This window comes from Carcharhinus amblyrhynchos, chromosome 7 (genome assembly GCF_965287045.1).
Source record: "Carcharhinus amblyrhynchos chromosome 7, sCarAmb.v2.hapA, whole genome shotgun sequence".
Classification (NCBI taxonomy): Eukaryota; Metazoa; Chordata; class Chondrichthyes; order Carcharhiniformes; family Carcharhinidae; genus Carcharhinus; species Carcharhinus amblyrhynchos.
In genome coordinates, this window is record NC_137330.1 from 94255210 (window position 1) to 94281231 (window position 26022).

A 26022-nucleotide genomic window follows, 5' to 3' on the forward strand; every position below is an offset into this window, starting at 1 on the left:
ATGCAGAAAATTGTCAGCTTGCATGAAGTTAGCTGAACTTGGCTGTGACATAGGTCTGGAAATTCCTCTACACCACAGAACAGATGGTACTCAAAATCTTCCTGGTGGGCCACTATTAGAACTATGCTTTGGGGTTGCAATGTTTCTTACAACAGTGACTGCACTTCAAAAGTACTGTATTGGCTGTAAAACTGAGATATTTCAAGATGAATGCCACATCTTTTTCCTTTGCAATTTTTCGTGTGGTTTGAGACAACGTACTGCTTTCATACTTCAAAGAAAAATCTTCACCCAAAATTCAAATCAAACTCCATACTCTCACATATTAGGAATGCTTTTTGTACACAGCAATTATTAGGATTTGGGGCTAAGGGCATAGAGCAGGGCATGGTATCAATTAGATAAATCTACAAAGAACCTGTACAGACCTATTGGACCAAATGCCCCCCCCTTCTGTACTACATCAATCTATGTTTGTTTTGCTGGAACTCCAATTGCCAGTGGAGGACACATCTCAGATATTCACAAACTGAAAAACATCCTTTGTTTACAGAGTTATTGATTTTCACAATTTTTTCCCCCCATGTGATAGTAGAGTGAGGACAGTATGATGCAGTCCATTGAAGCTCCAATTGTGTTTCTTTTTTTTTCAGTGAATGGCAGATGATTGGAAAAGAAAAATAAGATAACGGATAAATACTTTAATTTAAAACCAGCGATCGGTTTCATTTTAAAAAAAAACAGAACTGACATTGTAGATTTCACAGTCTTAAAGAGTAAATGCACTTATAACCTGGATATGTTAAATAAAACCATCACCAGAATCACAATAATTTGTGTTGTAATATATTCCATCGCAAACCTTGTGTGTGTGGCATGCAAGACAGTTGTGTGCATAAGTTATATATGCAAACGTGCATGATAGTGTGTGAAATTTATTCACAAGATGGTTTGTATCCTGGCTGAAAGAAGACAAAAGTGAGGTTAATTTTTTTGTAAATCATTATGGGGAACAGATGTTAGGGGATTAAAGACATGCAGGTGATGACAACATTTCACAGTGTATTTTGTGAAGGCAGAAGCAGATGTTTCCCAATGAGCCTTGCCTGTACAATTAGAAGGTATCATCTCTAGGCATTTGGAATCAGAAACTCCATAGGGCACTTGTATGTACGGAAAATCAGTTGGCCAAAACCACATAATATTATGGGGAATAATATTACTGTAACACTTGTATGGAGAAATACCAGCAGTACTTAATCATTTTCACTGAAGTTAAGAGTGCCCTAGAAAAACTCAGCAGGTCTAGCAGATGCGGAGAGAGAAACAGTTAATACTGAGTCCAAACAAAAGTAATATTGGACTCAAATTGTTAACTGTTGTTTCACAGACACCACCAGAGGTGCTGAATTTTTCCAGCACTTTGTTTTTATTTCGGATCACCAGCATTTTGCTTTTAATTTTAGTGTTTAATTCATTTTTACTGGTTGTATTACAACCTACGTTTAGCAGGTTTCCTTCATCCAACAGCATGGGTTCAATTCCCGTACCGACTGAGGTTATTCATGAAAGCGCTGCCTTCTCAACCTTTCCCCACATCTGAGAAGTGGAGACCCTCAGGTTAAATAACCACCAGCCAGCTCCCCTCCTCTCTCAAAAAGGGAGAGCGCAGCTTATGGTCCTTTGGGACTTTAGTGGCTTTCATTTCACTAGTGAATTGATTGTGTATCACTAAATTACATTTGTTGTAAATATCACATTCAACAACATAATGAATGGTGTTGGGAATTACAAGCAAACATGTTAAAAAAACGTTTTTGCTGTCTCTATTTCTGAATTGGAGCTATAGGCTTGCTTCTCCTTCATTGTTGACACCAGCTTTCTTGTGGACAAGGAAGACAACTTCCAAATGTTTGTGATCCTTGATTGGGTCTCAGCCTTTCACAGATTTGAACTGTTGAACAGTTGCAACGTGAACTGGGTGTAAAAATGCATGATTCCATAAAGTTCTAGTGCATCAAAAAATACTGACAGATCTAGTACATCAAATCTGGAGTCGGTTACATAGGATCTCAACCAAATCCATATGATTTTCTGGTGGTCTGATCAGCAAGGCTGGCAAAAGAGCTTTGGACAACTCTAGCTCTAAACTCTTGTGCAATTGATAGCTAAATGGCTGGAAAATATTCAGTATTGTGGTCATAGTTGATAGGAATTGCACCAATTCAGCACAAATCAGTTGATCTTTTTTAAAGAGGTGGAGTTTTATCTTTGAAACCCACACCTGGCTGAACAGCTGTCATGATTTGGTACCTTCATAGAACAAAGTATGGCACTTATTCACATAAGGAGGTATTAAAGACTAAATGCTTGGTTAGAGAGGTAGATTTTAAGAAGTTTCCTAAAGGTCAAAAGCAAGTTAGAAAGGAGAGTATTCCAGAGATTGAGTAGGCAATTGAAGACCACTGGTTGAGTGATGAATATCAGCAATGCACAAGGGACCAGAAGTAGAGAACAGCTACTTTGGAAGGTTGTGGAGCCAATGGAGTTCCCTGAAAGGAAGGGTGGGGCTGTGGAGATAAAATGGAGATTATTTCATTTCTTCTTTGTAGTCACTTAACAATCCATACCGCTGTTCTGCCATTCACACATTTTGGTCACTTAATGGATACTTTTAGCACCTTTCTCATTCTTCATCAGCACCACTTACATTTCCTTTGTCCAATTATAGTTCCCCTCCCCCACAGCATAGATTTTATCTGATTTTCTTAGCTCTCAGCTCTGACGAACGTTTATCCAGACTCAAAACATTGGGTCTATTCTTTCTCCACAGATGCTGTCAGTTCTGCTAAGATTTTACAGCATTTTCTATTTTTGTTCCTGCTCATAACTTGCTGAGGGGAAAAAAAAACTCCTGGTCACCTCTGGTTCTATCCATGAGAAGATGCACCTAATTTTGCTATTCAAGAACCAAAGTTTGCTATTGTGCTGCAAACGAGTTAGCACACATTATTGCAGCAGAATAGCTTATGTGCTGTGCATTAAACTCATCCAGCAGATTTTCAAACTGGCAGTCAGTGAAGGTTAACATGTGAACAAAGCTAGCAGCTTGGATTCCTACATCAGTGACCAAATGCTGGCTAGCCATTCTGCCACTACAGCTTCTTGATGCATAATGCAGTGGTGCCTAATCAGTTCGTAAACATACAAAAAAATGACATTGTTGTCTTAAATTTTGTTAGGAATGGTGACACAGAATAAAGAAGGAACAGTGTGCACTTGCATTAGCATTTCCTTCTTGGATGATTGGTTTGCCTGTCTGCCTCTTCTACTGGCATGGCGGCAGTGCTGCTGGCATTCAGAACAGCAAGCTTCTAGTGAGTCCAGGTGTGTGCCAATCTCTTCCAAATGCATGAAGCATTCAGATGTTAGCAAAGTAGTTTGCTGGAACTGTAATGTGATGCAGTTTTTTTTCAATGTAAATATTATTGTATAAGCATTACTCTTCTTAAAATTTTTGTAATTCCTCAAGTGCTCTCCAAAGCAAACTTTGCTTTGAATCCGTCAGTGATAAAACACAAAAGGATGTAATTCAGCCCATCATGCCCATGCTGGCTCCTTCCCAATTCACTGCTCTTTCTCCACAGCAGTGCAATTTTTTTCCCCCATTCAAGTATGTATCCAGTTCTTATCCAGAATTATTACTGAATCTGCTTCCAGTACTCTTTTAGAGAGGGCACCCAGTTCTTCACAACTCTGTAAAAAATTCTTTCCTCAGTTATTTTTCTAATTCTTGGTCTGGGCGTACCGCATCCATGCTTTTTAAAGTAATCTAAAGAGATAGCTGAAGCTCTACAACACAGTTAATAATTAATTATATCTCGTTATACTGTCAGAGGACCGGTGGATAGCTAAACGAAACTCTTATTTAAGAAGGGAGACAGAACCTGTATCTGGAACCATAGACCTGCCAGTTTAATATTGAAGATAGGAAAAGTAACAAAATCTTTACCCAAGGAGAAAATAGAAAAACACCTAGAAATCAAAAATACAACAATAAGTAGTCTGCATAGATTTCTAGAAGGACAATCTGGCTTGAATAACCACACTGAATGATTTCAATACAATAAAGAGAACAGGTAAAGGTAAGGTAGCGCACAAAATTTATCCACATTCCCAAAAGGCTTTTAGAGGTGTCACATACTAATGAAAAAGGTTAGAGCATGCAGCATCAGGGAACAATAAACAGAAAACCAGCTGACTGCAAGCCAGAAAGCTGAGGGTAGGGGCAAAGGCTAGCTATTCAAAAGGGGCTGAAGATGGGAATTGAAGTCCTCACAAGGATCTATATTGGGTCAACTATTGTTCAATCAATAGATACAAGTGAAGTTTTGGAATCAAAAGCAATTTCTTAAGATTCAATACTGTGGAACATTGCAACAAATTATGACAGACATGAATAGAACTTGCAGAATGGGCATAAATTGGCAAATAAATAAGGCATTACATTTTGCTATGAAAAATAAGGAAGTCACGTATTTTTTGAAAAATAAGGACCGGAATGGAACAGCAAAGAGATCAGAAATACGAATACACAAACCACTGGTAATATTTCAAGTTAATTAGGCCATAAAAAGGCTATCTAAACATTTGGATTTATTTCTGGAACTGAAAAGTGGAGAAATTATGCTAAACTTGTATCAAACCCTGGTTAGAGTGCATTTTGGATAACTGTGTACAGTTTTGATCAGCATAATATAGAAAGGACACAGAGGCATTGGAGAGGTGCAAAAATGATTCACATGGATAATACCAGAACTGTGAGGTTATACCGATCAGGAAAGGATAGGTTCATTTTCTTTATTTTAAAAAGAGTAGGCTGAGTGAACAAATAGAAATCTTTCAATAGAATAGAAAATGTTTTACCTCCGGGGAAGGACAAAATTAGATGCATACAAGCTCATCACCAAATCAAATAAGGAATTGAGAAGAAACTTATTTACCGAGAGGGTGGAGAAGAAGTTGAGCTTGCTACCACAGGTCGTGCCAAAGCACATAATATAGATGCATCTAAGTGGAAGCCAGTAAACATGAGAGGGGGAAGGGTAACAGTTCGATGAGGAAGAATAGAAGGAGGCTTGAGTAGAGCATGAATGGGTTAATTCTGTGTTGTATGTTCTATGTAATTATCATAAATGCGATCTTTTGATACCAACTATTGTTACTGGAATAAGGCTCTTACTTAATCTATCAAAATCAGCATGGTGGCACAGTGGTTAGCACTGCTGCCTCACAGCACCAGGGACCTGGGTTCAATTCCCAGCTTGGGTCACTATCTGTGTGGAGTTTGCATGCACTCCCTGTGTCTGCACTGGCCTCCTCTGATTTCCTCCCACAGTCTGGAAGACGTGCTGGTTGGATGCATTGACCCAAATAGGCACTGGAGTGTGGTGACTGGTGGAATTTCACAGGAACTTCATTGAAGTGCTAATGTAAGCCTTACTTGTGACTAATAAATAAACTTTATTTAGAATCCCTCATGATTTTGAATAGTCCTGTCAAATCCCTCCTTAAAATTTTCTTCTGAGGAGGACAATTTGAGCTTCGCTAACCTCTTCTCATAACTTAAGCTCACATCCCTAGTGCCATTCTAATGAATCTCCTCTGCAACCTCTTCAATGCCATGACATCCATTCTGAAATGTGTTGTCAGACATAGAATACTTTCTCAATTTATCCTGCCACCTTCAAAAACGTATGTATCTCCTACTAGTTTCTCTATTCCTGCGTCCCTTGAAAATTGTTGCAGTTTATATTGCTTCTCCTCATTCTTCCTTCTGAAATGAATTACTTCATACTTCTCTGCATTGTATATCATCTGCCATGTATCTGCTATTTCACTAGTCAATGCCCAACTGAAGTCTGTTACTATCGTCCTCCTTGTTTATTACAATCCTGAGTCTTGTGTTGCCTGTAAACTTGAAATTATATCCTGTATGTCTAAGCCCAAGTCATTAATTTGATCAAAATGAGCAGCAGTCAAACTATCAACCCTTGGGGGACACCAGTGCATACTTTCCCCCAGTGAGCGAAAAAAAAACACTAACACTCTGCTCTTAGCCAATTTCATACCCTTACAGCCACTGCCACTTAATCTCATGAGTTTCAATTTTGGTAACAAGTCTATTGTGGTACTTGAGAAAATCCCTTTTGAAAGTCTATTATACAACAACATCCTTACTATTCTCATCAACCCTTTATGTTACTTCATCAAAGAATTCAATTGAGTTAGTCAAACACGATTTGCCTTTAACAAATGTGTTATTAACCCTTATTCTTTAAGATGCTAATTAACTGTGTCTTGGATTATTGTTTCAAAGCTTTTCACCAGTCATTAGCCTGACAAGTCTGCAGTTGCCAGGTTTCCCCCTCTTCCTGTTTTTGAATACAAGTGTAACATTTGCAATCCTCCAGACCTCTGGTACCACTCCCGCATCTAAGGAGGATTAGGAGATTATGGCTCAGGCATCAGTAATTTTCATTCTATCAGCAACCTATGGCCAGGTTGATGTTTATATTTTGAATGCAGCCAACCATTTCATACCTTTTCTACTTTTATCCTATTTAATTTCTTTACTACCTCCTTCTTTATTTTTGATATTGACAGAATGTTTAAGGAACAGGAGGCGGCTGTTCACCATTTAATGTGATGAAGATTGATCTGTGACCTAATTCCAAATACCCAACATTGCCACACAATCCTTAATACATCTGGTTAACAAAAACTTTGAAACTGATTTAACACCAATTGCCATTTGTAATAAACTTCTATCACATTTTTCTCGTCTTTCCTAATTTCATTCCTCAAAGGCTTTGCTCTAATTATTGCTTCATGTTCTCCAGCCTTCTCCCCAAACAGCAGAAGTAATTTCTATCTACCCGATGTGTTTTCCCTAATATCTTGAAAACATTGATCAAATTATGCATTAACCTTCCAAATTCCAAAAAAAATCCTTTGTTTAATCTCGCCACATAAATTTTACTCTTGAATTCAAGCTATCATTTTGGTAAATCTTTGCTGGACTCCCTTCAAGGCCAATCCTTCCTACAGTTTGGCGCCCAGAACTTCTCACAGCACTTGATGTGGTTTAACTGGGGCTTTGTATAGCCGAAGTACGACCTCTACAGCCTCTGTTCCAGTCTTTTAGATATAAAGGTCAGCATCCATTAGCCTTTTAGATTATTTTATGCACCTATTCATGGCATTTTAATGATATACGTACCTGGGCAACCTCTATTGAGCTCCACTGTTTTTAGCTTTTCACCTTTTCAACATTTAAAAACTATACTTCGTTAAGTCCAAAGTGGATAAAAACCTCCACTGAAATCCATTTGAGAGTTTTGCCAAATCACTTAACCCAAATTCCACCTGGACAAATGAATGGGAATCAACGGACACCACAAACAAGTACCTGGTCTCAAACCTGACCCAATATCTGCCTGATTTTAAATTTCCACAGAAACAGTGGTTCACCCTCAACACGTTCAGGGCCTGTAGAGGGTGAACTACTCATCAAGTGGTTGGGCCAGGGAGATGGCGTCTTCTTTGGACCTGTTGGAGCAATAGGCAAACTGTAACTGATGTAGGTAGTCTCGGAGGCAGGAAATGAATTGTGCCAATGAGTAACCTTCTGAGGAATTTCATAATGATGGATGTTACAGTCACTGGATGAGTGTCATTAAGGCACACTACCTGTCTTTTTTTGGGACCGCAGATTGGTGTAAAGAGAGGTTGAAGACGTCTGTAATATTCCCACCAGTATTTCTCTCGTAGGCATTTCCTAATTTCATTCCTCAAAAGCCTTGCTTTTATTATAGGTTCAGGTTCCCCAGCCTTCTCTCCAAACAGCGATCCCTGCACAGCCAACCTCTACAGTTGGGGCACTCACTTCTTTCCTTTACCATGAACGGTATGCTTTGTCTGTATAGCATGCAACAAACAATACATTTCACTGTATACTAATAAACATGACAATAATAAATCAAATCATACCAGCCCTCTATTTATCTGTGAGAGAGCAAACAATGCATCATATCATAAAAGAGTGTTCAATCTACAGAGTCAGTGCAGTCTATCTGCACTTAACACAGCAGGACCAAAGAAATTGCTTGGCTTAAGGACTTTGCATTTGCTAAATGAATGGCTCTGTCATTTCATGTTTCATCACACATGCTTTACAAAGCTACCTTTCTTTGCATCAACAGCAAATTTGGATATTTAGCTTTCCATCCCACCAACTAAGTTGTTATTAATACTGTAAGTAGTTGAGGCCCAAATGCAGATCCTGAGACACCACTAGCCACATCCTGTGCAGACCAGCTGGTGTGAGTATTCACAGACATCTTCAATCTCTGTTTACATCAATCTGAGGTCCCTATCTGCTTCAAGAAGATGACCAAAGAAAAGCCAGGCAGTGTGCCTTAATGACTATCATCTGGTGGCTCTAACATTCATCATTATAGGTTTACAGCATGGAAACAGGCCCTTCGGTGCAACTTGTCCATGCTACCCCTTTTCTTTAAAAAACCCCTAAGCTAATCCCAATTGCCCGCGTTTGGCCCACATTCCTCTATACCCACTGTACTTATGTGACTATCTAAATGCTTTTTAAAAGACAAAATTGTACCTGTCTCTAATACCACCTCTAGCAGCTTGTTCCAGACACTCACCATCCTGCATGTGAAAAAAATTGCCCCTTGGGACACTTTTGTTTTTCTCCCCTCTCACCTTAAACCTATGCCCTCTAGTTTTAGTCTCCCTTACCTTTGGGAAAAGATATTGACTATCTAGCTGATCTGTGCCCCTCATTATTTTATAGGTCTTTATAAGATCACAGTTTCCTATGCCCCAGAGAAAAAAGTCCCAGTCTATCCAGTTGCAGAGCTGGGCCGAGAGGTGGCGGATGGAGTTTAATGTGGAAAAGTGTGAGGTAATTCACTTTGGCAGGAATAACAGATGTGTGGAGTATAGGGCTAACGGTAGGACTCTGAATAGGGTGGATGAACAGAGGGATCTAGGTGTATGTGTACATAGATCCCTGAAAGCTGGGAATCAAGTAGACAGGGTTGTTAGGAAGGCTTACGGTGTCTTGGCGTTTATTGGTAGGGGGACTGAATTTAGGAGCCGCAGCGTCATGTTGCAACTGTACAAGACTCTGGTGCGGCCGCACTTGGAGTATTGTGTGCAGTTCTGGTCCCCACATTATAGGAAGGATGTGGAGGCTTTGGAGAGGGTGCAGAGGAGGTTTACCAGGATGTTGCCTGGTTTGGAGGGGAGGTCCTATGAGGAGAGACTGAGGGATTTGAGGTTGTTCTCGTTAGAAAGAAGGCGGCTAAGAGGGGACGTTATTGAAACATATAAGATGATCAGAGGTTTAGACAGGGTGGACAGTGATAGCCTTTTTCCTCGGATGGAGAAAGCTAGCACGAGGGGGCATAGCTTTAAATTAAGGGGTGGTAGTTATAGGACGGAAGTCAGGGGTAGGTTCTTTACCCAGACGGTGGTGAAGGTTTGGAATGCCCTGCCTGCTGCAGTTGTAAATGCGCCTAGTTTGGGCGGTGTTTAAGAGATCCGTGGATAGGTTTATGGATGGAAAGGGTTAAGTTTAGGTTAGAGGGTCATTGCTTTTTAACTGGTCGGCGCAACATCGTGGGCCGAAGGGCCTGTTCTGCGCTGTAATGTTCTATGTTCTCTTTATAACTCAATCCATCAAGTCCCAGTAGCATCCTAGTAAATCTTTTCTGTACTTTTTCTAGTTTAATAATATCCTTTCTATAATAGGATGACCAGAATTACACACAGTATTCCAAGTGTGGCCACACCAATGTGTTGTACAACTTCAACAAGATGTCCCAAGTCCTGTATTCAATGTTCTGACTGGTGAAACCAAGCATGCAGAATGCCTTCTTCATTACTCTGTCCACCAGTGACTCCACTTTCAAGGAGCAATGAACCTGTACGCCTAGATCTCTCTGTTCTGTAACTCTCCTACCATTAATTGGGTAAGCCCTGCCCTATTTCGATCTACCAAAATGCATCATCTCGCATTTGTCTAAATTAAACTCCATCTGCCATTCGTCAGCCCACTGGCCCAATTGATCAAGATCCCATTGTAATTGGAGATAACTTACTTCACTGTCCACTATGCCACCAATCTTAGTGTCTAACTAATCATGCCTTCTATATTCTCATCTAAATCATTAATATAAATGACAAATAACAGTGGACCCAGCACCGATCCCTGTGGCATGCCACTGGTCACAGGCCTCCAGTTTGAAAAACAATTCCCTACAACCGCCCTCTGGCTTTTGTCAAGAAGGCAATTTTATATCCATTTAGATACCTCACCCTGGATCCTGTGAGATTTAACCTTATGCAACAACCTACCATGCGGTACCTTGTCAAAGGCTTGTTAAAGTCCATGTAAACAACATCAACTGCACTGCCCTCACCTACCTTTTTGGTTACCCTTTCAAAGAACTTAATCAAATTTGAGAGATTTTCCACTCGCAAAGCCATGCTGAATGTCCCTAATCAGTGCTCGCGTCTATAAATGCCTTATGAAGTGCCTTGAAAGGTTAGTCATGACACAAGTCAATTCCAAGACCACCTACATCAACTAGTTTGCCCATCACAGAAGACGCCATCTCCCTGGCCCTACACCAAACCCTGGAACACCTAGATAACAAAGACACTGATGCCAAACTCCTATTCATAAACTACAGCTCAGCCTTTATCACCACTATTCCTATGGGACTCACCTCCAAACTTTGTGGCCTGGGGCTCGGCTCCCCCCTTTGCAACTGGATCCTAGACTTCCTAACTCTCAGACTGTAGTCAGTTAGGATAGACAACAACACCTTCTCTACAATCATCCTCAACACTGGTGCACTGCAAAGCTGTGTCTTCAGCCCTTTACTATACTCCTTATACATCTATGACTGTGTGGCTTAATTCCCCCTCCACCTCGATTTTCAAGTTTGCTGATGACACCACCGTTGTGGGTCAGATCTCAAATAATGATGAGACAGAGTACAGGAAAGAGATAGTGAATTTGGTGAACTGGTGCAATGACAATAATCTCTCCCTCAATGTCAACAAAACAAAGGAGATAGTTATTGAATTCAGAAAATTTAGTGGAGGACATGCCCCTGTCTCTCTATGTCAATGGGAATCAAGTAGAAATGGTCAAGAGCTTCAAGTTTTAGGTGTCCAGATCTGTCCTGGTCCCTCTGTGCGGATGCTATAGTTAAGAAAATCTACCAAAGCTGCTTCTTTCTTAGGAGATTAAAGGGAATTTGGCACGTCTGCTACAGTTTCCACCAACTTCTACAGATGCACCATAGAAAGCATTCTTTCCAGTTGTCACAGCTTGGTATGGCTCCTGCTCTACCCAAGACTGCAAGAAACTACAGTCCATCGCTTAAACAAGCCACCCATTGACACCGTCTACACTTCGCACTGCCTCGGAAAAGCAGCCAGCATAATCAATCAGCACTCTGGACATGTTCTCTTCCATCTTCTTCCGTCGGGAAAAAGATATAGAAGTTTGAGATCATGTACTAACCAACTCAAAAACAGCTTTTACCCTGCAGCCATCAGACTTTTGAATGAGCCTACCTCGCATTAAGTTGACCTTTCGCTACACCCTAGCTATGACTAAAACACTACATTCTGCACTCTCTCCTTTCCTTCCCTTTGTATGGTATGCTTTGTCTCTATAGCACACAAGAAACTTTTTTTTCACTGTATACTAATACATGACAATAATCAAATATTCTGCCAATTACACTACTTGCCTCTTATTTCTATCGCAGCCAATTTTCTAAGCTGGTCAATAATTTACCTTCAATTTCAAGAGTCTTGTCATTAGTGAGTCTGACAGAGACATCAACAATTGCATTCTGGAAGTACTTTAGTTAGTGTCTACAACTTTACTTACTTCTTCCAAAGGTTTAATCAGATTCATCAGGCTTGAGTTCCTATATTGACTCTCTGATCAAATAAAAATGAAGATCAACTCATCCTTAAACACAGACGGTGGTAATTTCCCAATAACAGATGTTGGGCTAACCAGTCTATAACTTCCTGTTTTCCATCTCTCACCTTTTCTCTTTAGTGAAGGTTCATGCATTGAACCTCGGCTACGCCCTTTAACTTCACAAAATCTCCATTCTCCCTAATCAGCTCTTTTCCCTGTGTTTTTATTAGTTATATGCTTAACTTTTGTGTTCCTTTATATATCTACCACTGTAGTCTCAAAATCTTGTTGCCCCCTCATGTTGTTTTCCAGTTCTTCACTGTAATGTGTGTATTCAGATTGTATTCAGAACCTATAATAGCATCTCAGAAATCTCTTGACCTGCACCATGTAGAACAAAGGCAGAAAATGCATGGATAAATCATAGCCCATATGCTCCCCCTCAAAGTCAGACATTACCCAGAACTGAAAATATATAAATGTTCCTTCATTGTTGCTTGTCCAAAATCCTGGAACTTCCTACCTACCAACACAAGGATTGAGTGGTTTAAAAGGGTGACATACTATTACCTTCTCAAGGGCATTTAGGGATATAAAGTAAATAATAGCCTTGCCAGAATTGCCCATGTCCCACGAATCAGTGAAAATACTGGCCTCCTTCCTCATTGGGCCATCGTACTGATCAAGAAAATTTTTTTGTATACATTTCAGGAATTCTTTCCCCTTAATTTTCCAGTTATATAAGAGTAATTCGTAGCCCCCACTGACCCCTTCACAAAAGTTATGACCAGCTGGGCAATGTTGATGTGTAAACATATGATGTACATTTATCATGCTTTCCACTGACCACTGGGACAAATGGTGAGACAAAAGTGTGTTGGGAAAGGTGAACTTGACTCTGGACATACAATCTGTGGCATGGTCTCCATCTATTGTACATGAAAGCACAGTCACAGTTAATCATGGCCAGTGCAGCACAACTAGCTAGATGGTGCCCTTCACAGTGCAGTTTTTGCACTAAAAAAATTATTAGTGGGTGTCAATTATTTAATTTGTTGACATTCTGACTGCAATTTCCTTCCATTACACAGTATTTCACTTTGTCCTAGGACATGGTTTGGTCACACTGTATTCACTTCACACTCCCCAGAGATGGTGACATGCAAGACAAAAACCCACACATTCCACAAGAAAGTATGGATCTAAGTGTCTCAAATCTAGTAGCAAAGAATGTTAGCAATACAGAAACACATATTTTCGGAAGTTCTATGTCAGTTGTAGCAACATGATCAATGAAAAGGGAAATCTTAATCAAACAACAATGTTGTTCAGTTCCTAAATTCTGTGTCTTATATTCCAAGATTTATCTGCCCTCAGCAATAAATTAAAAACTGATAATAATATGCTTGCAGAAGTATACCATAAAAATATTCTAAGCTTTGTCAAACTCAATCATGTTCTCCCTTTCCTGACATTTAGATTTTTTTAAAAAAACATGCAGGAACATACATGCTTATAATTGGATGCAAATTGTAATTATTAAAACAATTTCTGAAATGATGACTGAATTAGTCAGTCAACACGTTTTAAGCATTCACTATTCTGTATCTTGATAACAGTCACACCATTTACTAATGCTGATTTATAACTTAAAAGTTGTCAATTCTTAGTGCTACTTATTGCATCAGGTCTCATCTTATACATGCAGGTCACTTGTATGGCAGGGGCAACTTTGAGTAACCCAGGAAAATAGGGGTTTCCTTTTAATCTCAGGTTGATACTAATTTTAGCTTTTGCAGAACGAAGGCAAAAATCTCCAGAATTTGACCCGGCCTTGCACACCAATTCTGAGCTGGGCTAAAGGACCAGGGAGCAAAAAGAGCTGGGCTGCTCACAAAGAATTCATGTCCATAACTGGTTCAACAGGAAGCCTGAATGCAGTCACCAACTCCAGTGTGCTACTGCATTCACACACAAATTAGCAAATCCAAAATGAAAGTGGTTATTCATATGGGCACCTCATATTACTGTGCAAGGCCAACCCAGGAAGATTCAGCAAATTAATTGAATCTTTTGCAACATAAGAACGAGCATAAAAGCAAATTACTGCAGGTGTTGGAATCTGAAACAAAAACAGAAAATGCTGGGACATCTCAGCAGGTTTGACAGCATCTGAGAAGAGAGAATAGAGCCAATGTTGAGTTTGGACAACCCTTCTTCAGAGTTCTGATGAAGGGGCATCTAGACTTGAAACTGAGATTTTCTAAGACTGGAGTAGTTTACGTCAAATACCGATGGTTTGGAGTTGAACGCTCTAGACATCATCTATCGCTATAATGACGGATCCATTTGACAACTCACTTAACGTTGTACTGAGTCACATTGACCACAAAGGATCAGTCCATTCTTTGATCTATGCTGAGTTAGTTGATCATAGCCAAGAAAATGATCAGGTTGCAATCAGCTTTACTGTCTTTCACTGAAGAAGAGTATACAAAAATCAGCCATGGTTCCTACTTCCTGATTGCTATCCAGTCATTTCTGTTGGAAACTGAACACGTGGATGCCAAATAAGGGTAGGATCAGACTTAACTGTGATGCCTGTGCTACAAAAACACCCTGCCAATTTTCCTGACCAGCCCTGCACATAAAGAACGATCACTTAGGATGACACCGGAGGTACTGCCATTGTATTGTTTTGCACTATTATTCACTGTAAAATGAATCGACCTGATTTGATGTGTTGTAAGGGTTAGGGATTTACCTCATAACTCCACAACGATGCATTCTAACTTTCTTACCTTGGTCAAGTAAGCTGGTCTGAGAATTTTATGATGGGCCGCTGGCAGCATCATACAGAGGCACAGCACCCTATTTTAAGGGTGGAAAACTGACAGTGGCTGGTTCATTCCTGTTCAACAATCACGAGAAAGTAAAGGTCCTGATTGTTTCCTTCCTGAAGGACAGCAACATTGGTGACAAAAAAGAAAAATAGGGTGAAAAATATAAAACAAACAAATCTAGTTTGCTGCTTTCTCTGGATGGTTGCTTAGTTACTGTGGGTGAAAGATCAAGCTACGACCACCTCTTTTGAGAGACTGCAATTGGGAGTTTATAGAAATACACATGGTACAACAGTACACTGCTTCCTATTTGTACTTGAGCGCAAGAAATCCTTCATCTCCTACTCGGCATTGCTGCTGTAAGAATCCAGTCACTGTGCAGAACTGGTAATGCACATCAGACTAGTCTGGCAAAAAATGCTGGGCACCAACACACTACATTATTGAATTCCAATTTCCTAGTGAAAAAACAATATTGTAACTTCAGCAGAACCTGTAAGACAAATGTTTTCACAATGCAGTACATTTAAAATGCAAAAGAGAGGCAATCAGTTTTCAGTTGATTGAACATACTACACCATAACTAAAAATTCTTCATTTTTCCAAATAAAAACTAAGATTTTTAATTGTGAAAAGGACAAAGAAAAATTATTCTCAGATTGATTATTAATTTGCATATCAAAAAATATTACCCCTGTAGATTTACAGTAATGCACTGTGCTGATTCAGTTGACTTTTTTCTCTACTCAAGGAAAAGGAACAAATAGTGAGGATACTAACATGCAATTTGCACGTGATACATTGTTTATAAAGGTAAAAAAAGTACAAATGGATAAATTTATACCCAAGCCTTATATAACAGACAGTAAATTTTGCACTAACAGGAACAACCTACATCAATTTTACCTCGAGTAGTATTACACCCTCGATCAACTCATGCAAAATCTGTTCTAGGTATTGGTATGATGGTGGCAAAACAATTTAACAGATTGTTTTTAATAAACTGAAGCAAAAGAATACAAATACTGACAGAAGATTTAACACAAATGATTAATTTTAGGACGCTGCTGTGTCAGGTACCAAGCACATTCTTAGTTAAAAGGTGCAAAATTTTAACGACCGTTTAGGATACTTAAAAATAGCCTGAAAAGTAAAACGACTCCTAAAACAGTTACTGAGATAGCAAGCAATGCAAATCAGAAACTAAAGATGAATAAATCACACGCTATGTATTCGACCAAAAATTATTTAAAAAGTAAGCAAGGAGTTACGCTTATTTTGATTTTTCTGGTTCACAAGGTAAACTATTATATACACAAACATATATATATATATATATACACACACATACACATATACGCACACGTATAGTTTCAAAAAGCCTAAACGAGAAAGAACGAGCCCCTTAACGTGGAATCAGGAAGAATCCTAATAGCATTTTATTCGAACGAAATCTATTACAATTCCAAATTATAAATCCCAATAATTTGCAGCACAAATTAAGGTATTTCAGAAAATGCCGAATATATAACATTCACACACTATTTGACTCCTAATCCGCGCGCGAAACACCAAAGGTCACTCACGATTAATTAAGCCTTCCGCGTGGCTTCACAGAAACACATTTAAAAAAATAAAACAGCACAAAAAATTAGCAGATACGCCTGACTACTTCCAAAATTTTCAATTAGAATTTTGTTTAAAAAAAAATTAAAGAAAAATTAAAAGGCTGGAAGCGGGGTGAAGTAGTTTTGTTTGCCATCTCCTCCCCAGCAGAGAGAAAAAAAACACGACGGAGACAAAATAACACAATCCCCTCCGCGGCGGCGGCGGCAGCAAAAAAAAGCTTTAAGATTTACACTAGGAACCGGTCGCTCCAGATTACCAGCCAACTCGATTGCTTTGTGGCCCAGACCCTGATTTCGCGAGGAGGGGGGGAGGAGTGGTGGGGGAAACAGCGCAAAAAAAACCCCCAAAATACACTGGGTTGGATTTTTTCTCTCTCTTCCCTTTTTTTGTGTGTGTGTCCTCCAGCGTCTTCGGACCACTTTCGATTTGGAATAAGGGGAAGGAAGTTTCCCCTCCCATCTCCACCAACCCCCCCTACGATAAATTAATATATAATATATATTGTATATATGTAATGGTAGGTGGTTAAGAATTGATTGCTGCTGCTGCCTATAGAAGTGGGGAAGGAGGAGGGCTGGGTCCCCGGAGCGCACGCTCCCAGGCTGGCTGCCGGCGCGCGGTATCCGTCTGTCTGTCTCTCGCTACATTTCCTTCCCCTTCCCTCGCTACATTGTAGCTGCGTTCATTCCTGTAACTCTGCGTAATGTCACCTCACCACCACCGGACCTCCCTCCTCCTCCCAACCAAAACCATGCGTCAGATCCATCCGCCAGCACCAGCTCACAAAAAAAATCGACAACCATCATCACACACACAAAAAACCCCTTCAAAAAGCTTCAATCCCTTTGCTTCACGCACACGTGCCAAATTGCACCCACACTCTCATTTTCCCCCTCCCCTCCTCTCCTTTGCTGTTTGCAAACAAAAATAGGGAGGGGGGGGTTGGGGTCGGTGAGGGAGATTTGTTCGGCTGTGGGTTTGTTGTCGGAGAAGGTGGCGGGGGGGGAGGGTGGTTGGGGAACTCTGTTTTGGGTGCGGAAGGAGTCGCTCTTGCTGGAGGAGTCGCCTCCTCTCTCTCTATGTGGGTGAATGGAGGAGACTCTTCCTGGAGAGTAAACACTCACGCACAGACTAGCTGATTACAGCGGATCCCTCACCGTTTAACACTAAAAAAATCACCCCAAACATGCCTGCTGATACTAAACAAATCCGTGAGTTGGAATCTGGTGAGTACACACATGAAAGCAGGAAGGATTATGAGGGTTATTTTTAAATTTACAGCCACCATCGGGCATCTGATGACTGAACACTGTCTTATTATTTTAATAGAATTGTACTTCCTAATAGCCAGATTTTTGGCATCGGGACCCTGTCAGAAGGCGACCGAGGTGAGTAAATCTACCTTTTGGGGTTTAATGCTGTCCTGTGACTGATTTTTATATACAATAAACGGGTTTTATGTGCTCTTTCAGGTCCTGATACGCGAAGTGGAAGAGAAGCAGGTAGGCTGCATTCAGTTCGCATTCTAACTCTGCAGAGGACTTTCGCTTCTAATTTCAAACTATCGCCTTTTAATATTTTGAGAAAAGATGCTGGGCGAGGATTTTGGGGGAATTTTGGGTATTGTAACCATGGTCTATTTTTTCCAGCTGCTGCCGAAACGGATAGACTGGAAAGGCAAAGAGCATCCCAGGACCTACGAAAATTTGGTGAGAGATGCATATCACTGAGAAAACTTTTAGAGAGGAAAAATTGAATCTCCCGCAAAAATTTTACCAGGAAAGCCGGATTAGCCCCCCCAAAACAGCACTCCAGGAAGAAAAGGGAACAGCCAGTAGTTAGTGGGGGGTGATTGGGAGTGTATTGGAAGATTGAAATTAAAATTATTATTGTCAGAAAAAATATGTAGTTTTAAGGATAGTGGAAATAAAGATACGTCATGATTATTGTGCAGGAGCAGGGCTGCCTGAGTGACTCGAGCGCTCAGTGTGGTGAGAAAGCAGCACTGAGGGAAGGGAGGCGCTTTGACTCTCGCTCTCGTTTTTATATACTCCTAGCACTAATGCAGCTTGGCAACGCTGATTGGTCTGAAAGCTTCTCCCAGTTCATTTACAGATCTGCACACAAGCACACACACAAATCAAAACAACATTCTACTTTTACAGAAAATGAGTGGACAAGCTTTCTTTTTACAACAATGAGTTGACTGCCAGAAAATAAGGGGGAAAGTGTCAGGAATTTTTTTAAAATGCAGGATCATGTAGTTGAAACAGCTTAAAAAGATTAACTAAGAGTTTGGGGTGAAGGTGAAATTTTCAATTAAAAAAAAATTTAAAACAGACCCGCATTGTACGAAATGCTTTTAGATCAGAATGGATAATTTTTAGAATTCTGCTTCACGTTAGGGTTGCAACTTTTACTGTGAGCCAGGATGAAATTCAGGAATTGTAAGAATACATTGACAAGAGTTATTTTCAATATAAATACAAATGGTTGTTTTTTTTAAAACAGTGTTTAGGAAGCAAAAACTTGTAGAGTTCCTTACCATAAAACACTACATCAGAAGCTCATTTTGTGCAAAGCTGCATTTGGAATCCTTGGTGAAAGGATATTTCAAGTAAAGTTATTTTTGATGCTTAAATAATATAAAATGGAAAGCAATACACCTGTTCAATTGGTGGGAGGAAAGAAGAGTATGGGAAAAAAACGTGAAACTGGTGGCATAATATTTTAAGCTTTTTTAGAAGCCAAAAATTATTTGGTTGTTTTGCACACTACATGTGAATATCCAAAACTGTTTTTTCTTGGAATATACAAATACTTTCATTAAGGCAGACATTGAAGTTATTTCATTTATGTGGGGAAAGTATATTAGGATATTAGTGACTTGGTTTATTTCGGTTATAACAAAACTTTTGATGTTTTCCAGAAAAGTAGCGTCCACACATTCCCCACTTTGATCTTTTGCAATTCAACATCCATTTTTGCAGGCACATTCTGACTAACTTTGGAATATTTATTTTTACAAATGTACTGTGGAATATTGACAAAATTCTGCACTGTTCTTTATGAAGGTATTAAAATTATCCTTGGCAGATAAACAAAAATATATACTGAAAATGTATAACATGTTCTGCGGAAAACTACAGACAGCTGGGATAGACATTGTACTGATAGCAACAGAATATTTGTAAACATTCTTGTTTGGGTTTTTTAAATCTGTGGCTGACTTTTTGTGACTGTTAAATTCTTTAGTATATTTCACTATTGATAAAGTTGGTATGCAAATCATAGAATTGCTACAGGGCAGAAGGAAACCATTCGGCCCATCGAGCCTGCATCGACCACAATCCCCACCCAGGTCCTATTCCTATAACCCGACATATTTACCCTGCTAATCCCCTAACACTAGGATCAAATTAGCATGGCCAATCAACCTAACTGATCTTTTTGGCTAACCAAATTAACGCCAATCAATTTGACCAAGTGATTGAAATCTAAGAATGTTAATTTTGATTGGGGAAAAAAAACAGAACTTCTTCGTCTAACCCCCACCCCCCAAACAAAAGTGGTAAGATTTAGCTGGTCAAAAATGTGGAAAAATGCACAATAGTTTGTTCAATTTTATATGTGCGCACATGTGCGTACATCAGTTGTTATAGGTATAATTATGAAGATGTGTCTGTTTGATCTAAATTCTTAAGAGAATCAAATCAAGCTGGCTGTTTAATATTGGTAGAAATGCTCTATTGTGTTTAAGCTACAAATAAATAATGAATACAGTGGTTAGGTTAATGCCAAATTCTATAATGTTTTGTTCATTTGTTCCATTATGCTTTTTTTTATTCAGAAAATAATACTTTCAGGTGCATATGTTCAATAAAATGAAACATCAGTATTCTACAAACTGATGCCCTTTAGTATATTGCATTGGGCAATTTATCTGTTATAAAATATTGGAGAATTAAATTACTGTAGGAGCATTGCTAGCATTTTCCATGGTTGTCTAATCAGAGAAGGCAGACCCACAATCAGACTTCTACAACTGCAACCTGTGAATGCCTATGGATTTTGATGAAATTTAATGGGGCACGCTGCCCGTGTTTACAAACATACTGTTAATTTTACATGGCTTCAAATGCTAAAAAAATTATGTATTATTTATCTGATTTTGTTTCATCACTGGATGGATTATTGCTTTGCCTTTTAAAGGAAGTTTGTTGAAAGTTCTCACACTACAACTGACATACAAGTTGTAAACTTCAAACATAGATTTTCCTTAACTGAGTGAGAAAGTGCAAAAGCATTCCCTTCCTCCCCAATATAAAATACAAGATTAATTAAATTTCCAGAAGTTTTGAAGAGATTAAATGAAATGAACTGGATCAACGATCCATTGACAATCCAATTTTAAAACATCTTGTAAGTATGTGGTCCTCCAGACAACTGAAAATCATAAAGCTTCATTCTTGTGTGAAAATAATGTTTTCATACATATAACATTTATGATTTTTTGAAGTAATAAGATGTATTGTACAAATGACAAGTCTACATTTATTTTAAAAATGCTTTAAAAGCCCCCTATGTTTATTTTAATTAATGATGGACAGGACAGTACAGTTTATGGATATTTTCATGGATACTAGCAGTGATGTTTCCTAACAGAACCACCAAGAATGACTCTGAATTATATGAGAAATGCTATCTAGCCACATTTTATCTAGCCACATTTCCATTTATTTCTGAAGTTATGTTACAGTATTCTATTCAGATGCTGAAGAAGCACCACGTAATATCAGTTCTAAATTAGCCTGTGACCTCTTGTCCCACTCTCTCCGTTTAATTTAAAACATTTCATGGATTTATCTTTTCCATCTTGTGAACTTATATACCACCACGGAATCACTCTCGGACACAACCTTGGAGGCATTTAAAAAAAGCCCTTCCTCGTGGAAATGGGTGAGACTGGCAAAATTCTCTTTCACTATCCCCAGCTGGAAGCTAAATTGTGAACATTTCTGAACAGTGAAACTTACTACGTCTTGTGTGTTTTATAGTGACAGTGTGCCACGATCGCTAATCCGTATGTGATCATGAAATAAGCAGAGCTGTCCTACCTACTTATGTAAAAGTCCTAATTTTGTCTTTGTGTGGGCAGCATTTGTGTCCTTTAAACTTAAAACGTAACTGGGGCATTTTCCTTTTTTTATTGACATCTACCTCTATTTCATGGTGACGCAGTGGTTAGCACTGTTGCCTCACAGTGCCGGGGATTTGGGTTCAATTTGGGCCTCAGGTCACTGTCTGTGTGGAGTCTGCATGTTCTCCCTGTGTCTGTGTGGGTTTCCTCCGGGTGCTCCAGTTTCTTCTCTCAGTCCAAAATTTGTGCGCGTTTGGTTGATTGGCCATGCTAAATTTATCTTTAGTGCCACGGAGATTAGCAGGGTAAATGTGTGGGGTTACAGTGATAAAACCTGGGTGGGTTTGTTGTCAGTGGATGCTCAATGGGCTGAATGGCCTCTTTCTGTATTGTAGTGATTCTATGATTTATTACAGGATGCTGTAAACTCTGCACAGGCTTAAATCTTACTAAGATAGTGCATAACTTGCTTTTGGTTGCTTAACTGAAGTCTGCTTTTAGTTAATTTTGAGTTGGAGCAAACCTCTGACTCATGGCATAAATGGAACATTAGATAGCCTACGGTATTTTGGAAATCTCCTTTCTCTTGGAAATAATTCTCATAAAATGTAGGTGGATCACATTTCGAAGATTAATTGGCTCTTTAGAAGATCAAAATTAAGTGTTGAAATGTTTTTCAATGATCACAAAATGGAACCATGTTTTAATAAATAATAAATTTGTAAGCATGTACAGTATGTGTTCCCCTGTATATATAGATAGCATGACTGAATAGACTAACGAGTGCTTGTTAGATGTGTTAAAACCACTGATAGTTGCATGTCCTTTCAATATCACTTCCTTGTCTGCATAGCAAATAAATAGCAATTTTTAAAGTTTTGTTTTAAAAAGACACATTTATGATAGATTTAAAAATGCAGTATTTAAGCAAAAAAGTAATTTGTTAGAGACTTTAATTGATTATGTTTTTAGCAGAATATCTGAGATGTGCTGACACAGCTTAAGTTGCAGGACCACTTTTGCCTTAGGCCAAGTATAGAATATGAAACGATGCATCATAAAAGGAAGTGTTTTTTTTCTTATGACTCGTTAAGGTATCTTTAATAATATAATTCTCAGAATATATTTTGTAAGCTGCAGAGCAAATGTAGGGACTCAAATGATGCAGAGTAAGCCACTGTGCCATCTACTAATTCAAAATAAGACACTGCAATTGTAATAGAGATGTCAGAATCATAGATATTTCAGACAGAAAAGGCCACTGTTGTCAGTATGAGCTCCATGTTTGGGACTGATATTTAAATCTTGATTGTTAATTTGTCTTTTTGTCTAATGAAGTTCTCTCTTAAATGAGCTGATTACCTTGACTGCAGTAGCTACTTCTATTGATGTATATTCCATATTGTAGCAACCCTTTATGTGGGGGGAAAAAAACTGCTATTTATCTCTAATACTTTCTAATGCAGAATCCTAATTTTGTACCCCCTGCTTTATGATAAATGGAAATAACTTCTCACTATTTATCTCTGGAATGTTTACAGTAAAATGTTTAGCACTTTTGTAGGTCACCTTTAACCTTCACTGTTACAACAATTACAAATTTAGTTTTCTAACTCATATAATTACATCGTCTCATTCTTTTGAATTTAGCGGGCCTGTGTACCAAGTGGCTAAAAATATTATCGAAGTTTTTGTTTATATTTTAGGGCAGTACAGATCTGTACTCATAAATAAATTTAGTGATCATGTTATTCAGATCAGAAGTTCTATTTTCTGAAATTAAGAACGCGCACTGATACAGGTTCCCCCAACCCCTTCCAAAAGCTAGTATGGTTTGTTCCTTCCTGATGTTGTTGTTTGTTTGGATGCAGTTCTTGAGGTGTTGGTCCCATCTCACCCAAGTGACCACTCGTATTTTAGCTTCCAAGTCCAGTTGTAGAGTCTTTCTTGCCTCACACAACGTTCATAGTATTTCTACACTGCAGAGGGAGGCCATTAGGCCCATTGTGTCTGCACCAACTCTCCGATACTTGCACCAACTCTCCGACTGAGCACCTTACCCAGGCCCACCTCTCCCCAGTTTATCCCCGTAATCCCATGCATTTACCCCACTAATCCCCCTAATTTACACATCTTGGGACAATAGGGGCAATTTAGAATGGCTAATCCACCTAACCTACCCATCTTTGGACTGTGGGAGGAAACTAGAACTCCTGAAGGAAACCTGTGCAGACACGGGGAGAACGTGCAAGCTCCACTTAGTCCCAAGGCTGGAATCAAACCTGGGTTCCTGATGCTGTCAAGCATGCAGTGCTAACAACTGTGCCATCTACAAACTCAAAATTGACTATGCAGTTGTGATAGGGATATTTAAGTCTTAATGCTTGCAGTAGTTGTTTCCTTTATCCATTAAATTGTTCACTGGGAAGGAGGTATGTGCCTGCTCTGTAAATTTGAAATCTTTAATGTTGGAGAGGAACAGGGTGGTAAGCACATCAAAAATTGCAGTGCTGAGTTTATTACCTGGTACTGTTCTGATGCATCTTCCACCAGCTGTGTCCTGACTCATTCATGTTGGAAGCGACTTACAATATAAACATTGGGATCCTACTCAGTAGAACTTTTGGGTACCACAGGGCTGAATGCGTGCCATGCATGCTGTATTCAAGATGCTAGACACAGTGGTCTTAACTAGTGGTCTAGGCTGCTCCTAAATTAGAGCATTTTGTAAATCTATGCAATTTGCACACCCCGAGGTTTTGATTTTCCTTTTGTAAAGCCAGTAATTGAGGTCTAATTGCACCAACTCTTCTGTGATTGCCTTCTTTTTCCCTCTTTTAAGTCTGAACTTCTAGTTTGGCCCAGCGGGAGAGTGCCTCCCTCTCCCGCTATTGTTTGCAGATTAACTGATATTATGTAGGTGTGATACTGTGCTCAAACTGACTCAGACCTGTACATGGGTATCAGGCAATCATGCTGCCAATGTCTACCCAATATGAAATCAGCCCATGTCAGCTCTCAACAGGAAAGAAAACAATTTGTATAACATTTTCAATGGCTGTTTGAGGTCAAAATTAATTGACAAACAAATATAGGCCCCTTACATTCAGAATTCATAACAGGGAACAAAGAAATGGCTGAGGAACTAAATTCGTACTTTGCCTCTGTCTTCACAAAGGAAAACATGAATAATGTACTGCAAGTTCTGAGAAACACAAGTTGTAGTGAAGAGCTGAAGGAAATCAATATTAGGAAAAAATCGTTTTGGGGAAATTAATGGGATTGAAGGCAGATAAATCTCCAGGGCCTGATAATCTTCATTCCATGCTAGTTAAGAAAGTGGTCCCAGAAATAGTAGATTCATTGGCAGTCATTTTCCAAAATTCTTTGGACTCTGGAATGGTTCCTACAGAGAAAGAAACAGGGAACCATAGACCAGTGAGCCTAACGTTGGTAGTTGGGAATAATCAAGAATTTCATAGCACAGCATTTGGAAGGCAGTGGTATAATCAGATAAAGTTAGCATGGGTTTAGAAAACAGAAAACATGCTTGATGAATCTGTTGAAATTCTTTGAGGATGTAACGAGTAGAATTGACCAAAGAGAACCGGTGGATGTGGTCTATTAAGACTTTTAGAACGTTTTTGACAATATAAAGTGTTGGCATAAATTTGTGTTTTTCCGATTGGCAAGCAGTGACTAGTAGTGTGCTGCAGGGATCTGTGTTATGAATGCAGCTGTTCATGTATGTTAATGATTTAGATGAGGGATCTAAATGTGTTATCTCCAAGTTTGCAGACGATACAAAGTTGGGTGGGAGGGTGAGCTGTGAGGAAGTTGCAGAGATGCTTCAAAATGATTTCAACAGGCTGAGTGAGTGAGCATATGCATGACAGATGCAATATAATGAAGATACGTCTGAGATTATCCATTTCGGTAGCAAAAATAGGAAGGCAGATTATTATTTGAATGGATGTATATTGAGAGAGGTGGATATTCAGTGAGACCTTGGTGACTTCTTGAATCAGTTGCTGAAAGTAAGTGCACAGGTACAGCAGTCAGTAAAGAAGGTAAATGATATGTTGGCCTTCATAGTGAGAAGATTTGAGTATAGGAACAAGAATGTTTTACTGGAGTTGTATAGGGCTTTGGTGAGGCCACTCCTGGCATACTGTGTGCAGTCTTGGTGTCCTTTATCTGAGGAAGAATGTTCTTGTTACAGAGGGAGTACTGCGAAGGTTTACCAGGCTGATTGCTGGGATGGCAGGACTGTCATATGAGGAAAGACTAAATCATTTAGGATTATATTCATTGGCATTTTGAAGAGTGAGAGGGGATCTTATAGAAACTTAAAAATTTCTAGCAGGGTT

General features: G+C 39.2%; 1 protein-coding gene and 1 long non-coding RNA gene across 4 annotated transcripts in view; one reads left to right on the top strand and one right to left on the bottom strand.

The window, feature by feature from the left end:
• Positions 1 to 752: 752 nt before the first annotated feature.
• LOC145345540 (uncharacterized) lies at positions 753 to 17215 on the bottom strand. Its single transcript, XR_013887080.1, has 3 exons — positions 16470 to 17215; positions 14842 to 14996; positions 753 to 2570 (listed from the first exon to the last, which is right to left on the bottom strand). It is a non-coding gene; the product is annotated as an uncharacterized LOC145345540 (long non-coding RNA).
• Positions 17216 to 17582: 367 nt separating this feature from the next.
• phip (PHIP subunit of CUL4-Ring ligase complex) overlaps positions 17583 to 26022 on the top strand; it is a 227514-nt gene continuing 219074 nt past the window's right edge. For all 3 annotated transcript variants that reach the window (XM_080192807.1, XM_080192809.1, XM_080192810.1), the window contains exons 1-4: positions 17583 to 17738; positions 17842 to 17900; positions 17985 to 18014; positions 18162 to 18221. In XM_080192807.1, coding sequence (XP_080048933.1) covers positions 17699 to 17738; positions 17842 to 17900; positions 17985 to 18014; positions 18162 to 18221 — 189 coding nt within the window. In that variant the 5' untranslated portion in view covers positions 17583 to 17698. The remainder of the gene's footprint in view (positions 17739 to 17841; positions 17901 to 17984; positions 18015 to 18161; positions 18222 to 26022) is intronic.